General features: G+C 49.4%; 1 protein-coding gene across 5 annotated transcripts in view; it reads right to left on the bottom strand.

The window, feature by feature from the left end:
• Window positions 1-10,714, bottom strand: part of SNX18 (sorting nexin 18) — a 101,322-nt gene extending 90,608 nt beyond the window's left edge. For 2 of the 5 annotated variants that reach the window (XR_003680907.2, XR_003680906.2), the window contains exon 1: window positions 8,972-10,713. Coding sequence is in view for 2 of the 5 variants with exons in the window: in XM_007115469.4 (XP_007115531.2) it covers window positions 8,972-10,595 (1,624 nt within the window). In the remaining 3 variants the exon portion in view is untranslated. Of the gene's footprint in view, window positions 1-8,971 lie in introns of all 5 variants that reach the window. The other 3 variants (XR_003680908.2, XM_028492908.2, XM_007115469.4) reach the window with 2 other exon arrangements.
• Between the last annotated feature and the right edge of the window lie 213 nt (window positions 10,715-10,927).

The raw sequence follows: 10,927 nt of genomic DNA, 5'->3' as shown, positions 1-10,927 counted from the left end.
CGGAGCGGCTGGGCCCGTGAGCCATGGCCGCTGAGCCTGCGCGTCCGGAACCTGTGCTCCACAACGGGAGGGGCCACAACAGTGGGGGGCCCGCGTACCAACAAAAAAAATAAATAAATAAAAGCTATCCTAAAGCATTCCCAAGATCAACCATGCACCTTCCATCAATGTTCCTCCAAAAGTCAAAATACAATTATCTTTCAAAGGGAAAACCAGTGCTACCACCCAAACCTCTAACACAAATGACAGCAACTCTCCATCCTCTGAACTCCCACACACTCTTATTATACAGGCACTAAGTCAGATCTACCTCCGATTTCAATTTTCTGCACACACATCCTCCCTCATGGAACTGCATCTTCCCTGAGGGCAAGTACCTCCTGCTCAACACCTACACTCAGTGCTTTGTGTATCCAAGTCACTCAGCAAGGTGAATGCACTCACTCTGGATCATATGCTTCGAATGAAGCAAAAGGGACCCCAGTAAAAGTATTATCATGAAAGCTTACCGAAGAGGAAAGAAGTGTATGATATACAAGTTTAAACACCAGGAATCAATACAAAGTGAAACCTGAGGTACATAATATTAATTTTTCTGGCACATAAAGCATTTTCAAACTTCCTCCCCGCCACCCCAATGAATTTTAGAAAGTCATTTCGTAGACACTTAAGTCTAAGACTTTTAAATCGCTCACATGTTAATGACTTCACCCATAAACCATATCCAGATCCTATCTTTATTTCCTGTACACTTTTAAACCCTGTTATCCATCATCATATAATTTGAAAAACAAAAACATTCTACGAATCACAGAAGAAATCTATTTCAAAATCAACCAAAAAATACTTACGGGAGTGCCTACTTCATTAATTCAACAAGCATTCGTTAAATATTTACTATGCATGCACAAAACGGTGGAACTTCATACTAGAGGAACGTAAAAACGCTGATCCACACACACTAACCAAGCAATGTATAGTCTCTGGCACACCAGTCAGCATTCCATCAGCGATGGGGACTTGGAAAAGGGCTGGGATACTCGAAGAAGAGAACTCGACCAGAGGCCTGACTGCGCATGTGTTGGGTGGTGGAGATGTGGACAGAACGCAGAAGGCTGTCAGTCTCAAAGCATTACACTCAGGTCCTGACGGCCCATCCCCACCCCCGTGCCACTCACAGCCTTCCTCATCTCAGCTGACGGAAGCTCCATTCTTAGTGTTGGTGAAGCCAAAACCCAGAGTCACCCTTGATGACTCCTCTTCCTCTCAGGTGCCACATCTGATCCCTTAGGAAAACCTGCAGATTCTATCTCCAAATCATACCTAGAGTGGGACCCCTCCTCACTGTCTCATCATCTCTCACCTGGATTACTAGATTATTGGCTCCCCCCTCCCCATTCTATTCTCAACACACCAACTGGACTAGGTCTCTTCCAAGGTCTATTGGTACATCATTCCTTCGCTCAAAACCTGCAATGGCTCCCTTCTCACTTGAGCTTTTACTCCAAATCCTGACAATGACCTCTAAAGCCCTATAAGCCGAACCTTCTGGGACCTCATCTCCTACTCAGACCCTCTTAGCTCCAAGTACCTGGCCTCCTCCTGCCTGGCCAGCACACACCCATGCCAACGCCTTTGCTCTAGCTGTACCTTCTGCCTGAGAAGCTCTGCCCCATACCTGCTTGGCTAACTCCCTCACCTCCTCCAGGCCTCAGCTGAAATCTCACCTTCTCAGGGAGGCCTCAGCGATCACCCTTTTCATTCTGCCTCCTGCCTCCCCATCCCCACTTGAACCGTTCCACTTTAATTTTTTCCCCTAACACATATCATCCTTTGACGTACATTATAATTACTTACTGTGTGTTTTCCCTTGTGGCTCCACCCTGCTAGAATGTAAACGCCACAAGGGCAGTGATCTTTGTTTTGACTACTGATGCAACCCTAGCATCTTTATAGTGCCTGATCTATGATGGGCACTTAAATATTTGTTGAATAAAATCAGGTTTATCTTTCAGAGGACCCCATGAATAAATCGAATGATGTTAAGCTCCCCTCCGTAAGCACTGTCTCCCTACCTGCTAGATAACACATAAAATTTCTTATCAGGAGAGAAAAGTCACATCACAGTAAGAGATGTAAAGTTCTAAGAAAAGGAGCAGAAATGACGTGGACTATAAAACTCGTCCACACTGAAGTTTAACCAAGCTACAAATCCAAGACCAACAATGCAAGACTGGTTCTACTTCCGGACAGGAGACAGTACGAGAACTCAAAGCGAAGTACAGTTTGTAGGAGGGAAAAAGCCCGTCACACCTTCTCTCTTTGGTGGCCCTATTAATTACAACCTCATTGGGGTCGGAGGGAAGCTGCTCCAGCACCCAGCTCGCCTCAGCTTCGGAACACCTGGGAGCTCTCGCCCGCAGGCAAGAGGCCAGGTAGTCATCACTTTCACCTCCGCAGCACCTAGCAGGACAAGCCCTGAATGCATGTTTGCTGATCCAAAATAAACATGCATGACTCTTCTTTCACGTCAACTGATAAAGGATTTTCATGCTCCTAGATTACACAGTCACGTAAGCAAATAGAACGCTACTAAAACTAGCCTGAAACAACGTCGAAATGTTCATCATATACTTAGTAGTATTTTATTTTCAATGCAGGAAGGAGGCTATTAAAGTCAACCAACAAAATGATACCTAGGAAATCATGAACCTCACATTTACTGATGAGGGAACTGAAGCTCAGAAATGCCAGTGCTTTGTGCAAGGCCACAAGTAATTTGGAGGAGGAGAGGGACTGGCGACAGCAAACTGGTGACCCCACTAACACTGACGTTTATTCCTCTGTTACCATTTCTTCTGGTGTGCAATACAGGACAGCCGAGTTAAAATACAACGCTCAACTGCTATACCGATGCCCCCTTGGCGTATCATACTTTGGCCTGCAATTCTGGTGGTAAAAGGCCACCAGGATAAGATCCTTGGAATTGCCTTTTAAGGGAGAGTACCTCCCATTTTAAAGGTACCGTTTTACTTCGCAAAAATCAAGCGTTTAAGTGAGCAGCTACTAAGAACCATAACATTTGATCCTCATGATGACCTTATGAGGAAGTGTTCCCACTTTGTCAATGCGAAAACAAGGCTTACAGAGTTTAGAACAGTTTGTCCAAAGCTCCCCTCACATCACACACTGGTCGCCCAGATGTCAGGCTGGCCCACAGTGGTGAGACTCTGCCTATGGGGCTCTAGAGCCGACTCAGCTCCCTCTCATACCTGGGCCAGCCCCGTCTCCTCTGTGTAGCCCCGGGGGCTCTCAGCAACCTGGCACACAGCTTCTCTGCCACTAGTCAAAAAACTCCATGAGGGGACTTCCTGGTGGTCCAGTGGTTAAGACTCCGCGCTTCCACTGCAGGGGACACGGGTTCGGTCCCTGGTCGGGGAACTAAGCTCCCGCATGCCGCTTGGCACAGCCAAGAAATAAAATTTAAAACAAACAAACAAACAAAATTCATGAGGATGAGAGTCCTGTCTGTCCCTCCTGCAGACACGAATCGAGTCTGTGCTCTGTAAACGCGGGATGACAGACAGTACAGGTCTTCCGGGCGCAGTCTCTCTAAACAGAGCTAAGCATTATTGTGCTATTTGTGTGTGTGTGTGTGTGTGTGTGTGTGTGTGTGATCATCATAAATTGATGGCAAATCAAATCTAACTTGATATTACACTTTGGTTTTAAAACACTGTGAGAGACAATACAGCAGATTTTTATTCAGCCTGAAAAAAGGGAATGTAGCATAAGAAAAGTGTCATGTTTGTATCGGTTGTTTGGGTTCCACACAGTCTTTGGAAATCCAAAGATGACCCGACAGGAGCCTGTGAGGAGGATACTTCTGAATAAAGAGGAAAGTCCAGCTGAGCCCAAGAGTCCTCAGAAGACCGTGAGTGGAAATGTGGGTCCCTGCCTCCTTGGGCTCTGCGGTGACCGGCCTAACAGACTGGGCTTCCCGGTGTGATTCTCACGAGGGCTTCCTGCCTCAAAAAAGAAGCCAGAGAAACCAACGACACGGTGATGTGAGCAGTATCCCCACCTAGATCGTGACCAAGACTGTTGGTGGCCAGTCATGCTGACGTTTTAACCAAGGAATTCAGTCACCTATAACAAAAGCCCCAAAGGTAACCTCGTCTTCACTAAGAAAATACAGCTGGGCCAAAGATTAAGGCCTGGAACTGAACTTTCCTTAAAAAATGGCTGGGGATGGAAGAAGGGGAGAGGAGAAATGGGTGCAGTTAAGACAGAGCTAAAGCAAAAAACATGAATGACCTCGGTTTCTAGCCGAGGTTTCAAAATAAGGATGAGCTTGTAAACAGCCCGCGTATTAGACCTTTTCTCTGTATTCCTGGCACCACCCTCTCAGGGCTATTTTTAGCTACAGGAGAAAGGGGAGCAGAGAGGGAAGGGCTCGCGGTGGCCCAGCCTCACCTCGTGTGCCCTGCCGGGACTCCGGCTATCTTTAATTAATGTCTGAGGGACATAAGACTGACCCTCCCTGTGCTGAAAGGAAGCACAATGGTGAAATTCTACCCCACAAGACTGATAGGCCCACTACTGGTGTACCATTCCTGAGGTCCCGGGGCTGTTTTCTGTTCAAAAGAAGGCTCCATCTGGAACGTTTACAGAGGGCAGTGAAGTAGACCCTGCCTGCATGTTTAATTTACAAGTACAGAAAACAGGACTGCCTTGTTTACTTATCTACTTCTGCATCCTCGCTTCACACACTAAGACTACATTTTACCAACCAATCACTTTTCCATGATTTTATACCTTTTCACCGGAATACAATTTCCCTTCAAGTGACTCCCTCTGGCTATCTAGCCCAGATTCATAAACAAAGATGAAACCAACATTTCTCATCATCTAACCTTACATACAGCCTTTCCCTTTCGCAACATTCCCCAAGAGATAAGCCTAAAGCTTTTAAACCACCACAACTCGCTGCCATTCAGATTAAGCTTCATTAAATATTAGAGGTTAATCGTATCTTTGGAAACAGAACTGAATATGCTAAGAAACTGATAGTAAAATATATTCTATGTACCACCCCAAACTCAGCAAGGTCGGCATTATAAAGGCATACTGCAGGCAGGGGCGATAAAGAGGGAAAGGATAAAAGGCTACCATTTCAAGAAAAGACAATCAAGACCACAGGGTTACAAAGCTCACTGACAGACCTGTGTAGACTAGTTAGTCAGCGATCAATGAACTGCCCATGAACAAAGAATTTAAGGGACTCCTGTGAAGACACAGCAAAATATGAAGAAAATTCAAACAGGTTCTGAATTCCACCTACTGTACTTCAAACTACAGCAAACCACCTTCTTCCCACACTCAACTCCATTAACTGAAATAGGTCTGTTTATCTAAGACTTCATCAGTTGATGAAAAAAATCAGAATTCTAACCATTCCCTTTTCGCTGAAGGAAACACAAGGCTCTCTTCACTTCCGCAGAAAGTACTTAATACTAAAACCATTAAGTTTAAGCGATGGTTTCGGTACTAAGTAGAGTCAGAAAATCCCAGTCCACCATATTTAAGAGTATTTCAGTTTTCCACCCTCTTTCTGGAGCTGGTTCCTCACCAGCCTCAGATGTCCATCCTGAGACCAGCTGCATTTTCTTAATGGGACGTGAAGGTAGGCTGCAAAGCAGGTGGATGTCCTCACACTGCAGAAATATTACTCACTGGTTGAGTGCCTGGGAAGTTCTGTAGAGAGGGATCTAGCAGAACCTGTTTCCCCTCCCACTTTTTATCGCCTAAGCCTATATGGAGAGGAGATGCCAGGCGATGACCAAGAAAAAAGCAAACTATCTGGAAAGTATGTGAAAAGATCATCAATTTGCCGGGGAAACTTATGACAGGACTGACAGTTAAACTATGGCCAACGGTCCAGCTCCGCACTCTCCAATTAGAAGCCGCAGCGGGGATGGAAATATTCCTCACCTCTGTTGTCCAATATGGTAGCCGCTAGCTATAAAACACTTGCAATATAGCTAGTGTGACTAAGGAACTGAACTTTAACTAACATAAAATAGTCCCACGTGGCTTGCAGACCCAGCATGGAACAGCACAGGTTCAGAACGCTAGGAAAGCTGGCTGATGGCAGCAGTCTCCTGGATAAGGAGGCTCAGAGGAGCCTAATGTTCCTGTCCTTTCCCCCAGAATTAAGGGGGGAGAAACTAACTGACTCCCCTTAACTGCTTTAGTAATTGAAAAACACTTTCTAATCATTTTCTGACTCAACTGAATGTGGGTCTCTTAATATATGATTAGAACATGTAAAATGTAAAAGTGGTGAAACTGCTTTTCTCTTACTGTAAACAATGAAGACTTAAGACTTGAAATAACTATTTTGAATTTTAAAATTTCTCCCAAGTTGAAATATAAACTTTGGACCAAATACTTACAACAAAAGATTGTATACACTACAAAGATTTTCACTTTTTTTTTTGGCTCTCCTCTCAAAAGTCACAGTAAGGCCTCTGATATGATTACACTTTGAGGCCTTGGAGGAAAAAACAACTTGCAAACAAAATCTCCAAGTGCTCAGACTAAGAATGATTCATTCCAACAGCAACTGCGTACAGGGGGTGTGGGGGGGAGGTGATTGAGCTGCTCTTTACAACCACGTGAACATCCAGAACTTGTTCAAAAAGCTTTAGCCTGGCTAAAGCTCATCTGCATTCCTAAAAATGGCCAGCACCAGCATCCTTGATAAACGCTGGCTGTAAACAAATGCTTTTAGCCTTATGTACTGCACACTGTAGCTTTAAATGGCAGTACATCCTAAAGACACGTCATCTAGGGACACAGGTTCCTTGTACGTTACACACCAAGGCTACACCAGAAACAAACTACGTTGAATATCAACTGGTGTTCTTTCCGAAGTTCCTAAAGATTATGTTTAGTGCCCTTGAATTGTTTAAACAACGTAAAAATGGTACTGGTTTTAATGAAGGAAGTTTCTCAAATCCCAGCAATAAACAATTTTAGTTCTAGGGTTAAAAAAATAAACTATGTACATGGTTTAACAGGCTACATATAAAGTCAAAATAGACCTTAGAGCAAACATCACACCTTTTCTAATAAATAATTTCAACGGCAGAGCACCTGACAAGACTGTGTGGTCTGATGACAGTAAAACCAGTGAATGGATGGATGAAACCCTGTAGTAGCCAGTCACCCGTGTGTGGCTGCAGGAGTCTGTCCTGGCTCCACCCTTTCAACTATTTACCAACAATTTGTACAAACTTACAGAAACAGTTAAAAAGGCGGCCAGCACTGATGTAACACAAATGGAATTTAAATGTTAAGGTCCTGCATTAAAGGCTCAAAGAGCCAGTTGCACCAGCACCATCCAAAACGTCAAGGATTCACAGCAATTTATGCAAAAAAGCATAAGGAATGTAGATGCAAGTTCAATGCAGGTCAAAAGCGATATGGCTGTTCAAATAGCTAATTCAACCTTACACTGCACTTACAAAATGTAAATTGCCAAGAAAGTTACAGTTCTCTAAAACTAGTACTGCAGATGTTTGGGGTGCATTTTATCAGGGGCAACGCCAAGATCAACGTGTCTGAAGGAACCCCCCTTTGGTAAGTTAGAAAACTGCCACGTACTTGGAAAGGGGAAGGACTGCAGCAGAGGAGAAGGAAGCTGCTGTCCCCAAAGGTCTGAAGGGCTGACAGTTGGTGAGGAATAGACTTATTCTGTGTGGTTCCAGGCAACGGAAAGAGAATCAAGAGAGGCAAGTTTTAGTTCAATACCGGAAGAATAGGTCAAAGATCAGGGCTGTTCATAAAGGGACTGGCCCACACGGCAGGGCAGCGAGCATCTCTTACTGAAGGCCAGACCTGGTGGCCCAAGGTTTCCAGCACCTCAGGAAGGAAGCTAGGTGACCCCCTCTTCCCTCTCCACACTGAAGAGAAGACACTCACAGGCAAGGCTGCCTCCCTAACTCCACCCCCTCCCCGTTCTCCCTCACTCGAGGCATGCTATCAGAAATTAGTGACCAACGTTAAGACAGGAATTACTAATTTATTATTGCAGATGGTAAAAAAAACAATCTGCAAACTTCAGTGCTTTGACAATAGTTAGGGACTCTAACCACTACTAACGAAACAAGCTCTGACAGGCAGCTAGGCAGCTAACTCACTGGGACACCAGAAACACTGCTCTCAGACACAACACTCAGAGATGCTATACATTCTACACAGCTTCCCTGCAACATTCTCCTAAACAATATTCTTAATTTCAGTCTGTTAATAGACTCCAAACTCAAAATGACCGAACCTAAAGAGATTAATTTTCTTAAAACTTCCTGAAATTAGAGTGAGTCTTTTACCTCATTTTACAAAGGTTGCAAGGAAGAAGCCTGTGCAGGAAATTCCTAAGCTGCCCCAGCTAGTACCTCAGAGAACTGACCCTAATGTCCACCAGCGCAGTGACTGAGTGGTGTGCAGGGCGAAAGCAGAACTTACCTTTATTCGCAGATATCCATTCTCCCCGCCCTTATTTCCACACTTCCGGAAACCCACGACTAAGTGACACTGCCAGTGTCCAAATGGATGCCTAACATGGTTTGGGTCCCCTTCTAATTCTACCCTAGACACAAGATTACAGATCCCGGAAGCTCATTACCCAGCTATTCAAACTCTAAAATGACAGCACTGTCATCAAAAGTACTCTCAGAAAGTCCTCTGAAGAGTACCGGCGCCCTGTCTGCAAATATTTTAAGGAGGGAGCTACCGGCCCACAATCCGCCCTATGCTCAGGGCACCGCTTGGCTGTCCACATCCCTGCTGTATTCCCGACCTGTGGGATATTAACCTGAAAACAGACGATGGTAGCTCTGTCAAAGTCACCCTTTCAGCCTGAACAACACATTCCACACCACCTGCTCTAAAGGCCACGCTTTACCTTTCTGAACGTGGATGATGTCGGGGAAGTTGGCCAGGTGCCCCTGATACAGCGCTAACAGGTCCATGACGGGGTCCAGGTCCTGCCTGGGCTGCTCGGCGAAGAGCTCGCCGATGGCGTCGTAGGCATCTCCGGTGAAGGCGATGGCCTGGTTCAGGCCGGCCGAGAAGGCCTGCTGGTCCAGCTCAAAGGCCTGGCTGAGGCCGCGGAAGGACTGGCCCACCTTCTGATACTCCTTCTTGAAGCCCGTCACCTGCTTGCGCGCGAATTCATTGGCCGTGTGGTTGAGCTGCAGCGCGCTGTCGTCCATCTTCTTGGTGAAGCACTTGAAGCCGTCGATCTTGCTCTCCACCTCCTGCAGGTCGAGGGCGGCGGCGGGGGGTGTGCTCAGGGTCAGGAAGAAGTTGGCGCCCACCATCTCATCCTTCTCGGCCTTCCTCTTGCCCTGTTTCCAGGCCTTCTCGTCGGTGCTGCTGGGGCAGGTCAGGAAGTGCTGGAAGACGTCACACTGAGCCAGCACCGGGTGGCTGGCCATGTGGTTCATCCACCAGATCAGGCCCTTCCTGCGCTTGGAGATGAAGTCCTCCTCGAAGCGGCCGGTGGCCTGCTTCTCGGGCAGGTGGGGCACCGAGATGACGGGGAACTTCTCGGCCAGGCGCGCATACAGCCAGTCGAAGTGCTTGTACCGCCGGTGCACTGGCACCTGCGTGTGCGTGGGCACCAGCTTGTAGGAGATGTAGCTCTTCATGCCCTTGAACTTGGTCTGCTTGGTGGGGTCGTCGATGGTGCACTGGAAGGGGTAGGGGTTCTCCTGCCACTCGGGGCCGTAGGGCCCCAGCACCACGCACAGCTTGTCCCCGTCCTTCACGAAGCCCGACGCCTCGCCCAGCACGAAGGCCTCCCCGCCCGACTTGACGAAGGTGGAGAAGCGGTTGAGGTTGCGGCTCACGGTGGCCGAGCTCTTGGCCCCCGACGGGTGGTGCTGCGGGGGCGCCGAGCCGCCGCGGGAGCCCAGCGACAAGTCGGAGCGCGTGGACAGGCGGTAGCGGCCCGCAGCGCCGACGCCCCCCGACGACGAGCCGTCAAGGTCCGGGTACGCGCCGCTACCCAGCACGCCCGGCTCGTCAGCCACCGTGGAGCTGTCGTCCCACTCGTCGTCCCAGTCATCGTCGCTGCCCTGGCTGGCCTGGTAGCCGCCGCCGTAGAGCTGCTGCGGCGACGGCTGCAGGGCACCCCCGCCATACGAGAAGCCAGCGCCCGGCGGCTGGAAGGTGCTCGGCGGCGGCGCCTGCTGCGGTTGCAGCAGCGGCTGGAAGGCATCGGGCGGCGGCTTGAAGGAGGCGGGCGGCGCGGCGGGCAGGGGCTCGAAACCGCCGGGTGGCACGTTGGCGTAGCGGGCCGGGACGCCCGGGCCGCCGTCGCCCGCCGGGCCGGGCTCGGGGGCTCGGATCACCTGCACGTACGAGGCCGGGAAGAGGCCGCGGTCCCCGCGGCTGTTGATCCCCTCGAGCCAGCCCTCGATGTCCTGCTCGCTGCACAGGCTCAGCACCTCGTGCTCCCGCAGCGAGATCTCGCCCGGGTTCTCCGACCTGAAGTCGTACAGCGCCCGGGCGCGCAGCGCCATGGTCCCGGAGCCCCGGAGGGCTGCCCCCGACTCCTGGCGCCCCGAGCCTGGTGCCCGCCCGAGGGGGCCGCGGTGGTGCCCGCGCCCTGGCGCGCGGAGAGGAGCCCCGAAGCCGGCGCACACTCCGGTGCCCCTGCCCGCCGGCCGCGCCCTGCGCGCCCTCCACGCCGCTCGGCTCCTAGAGCCTACTGCCGAGCTGGGCGGCCGCCGCGGCCGGTTGGGGGCGGGGCCCGCGGCCTCCCACGTCCCCAGCTACGCTAATCCACGGCCGAGAGCCGCGCACCAGGCGAGAGCAAGCGATGGCCGAGCCGCCGCGCCCGCCCCCGGGTCCG

This window comes from Physeter macrocephalus, chromosome 8, assembly GCF_002837175.3.
Source record: "Physeter macrocephalus isolate SW-GA chromosome 8, ASM283717v5, whole genome shotgun sequence".
Taxonomy (NCBI): Eukaryota; Metazoa; Chordata; class Mammalia; order Artiodactyla; family Physeteridae; genus Physeter; species Physeter macrocephalus.
The sequence above is the reverse complement of the archived record's forward strand: the minus strand, read 5'-3'. Positions and strand labels throughout refer to the sequence as shown.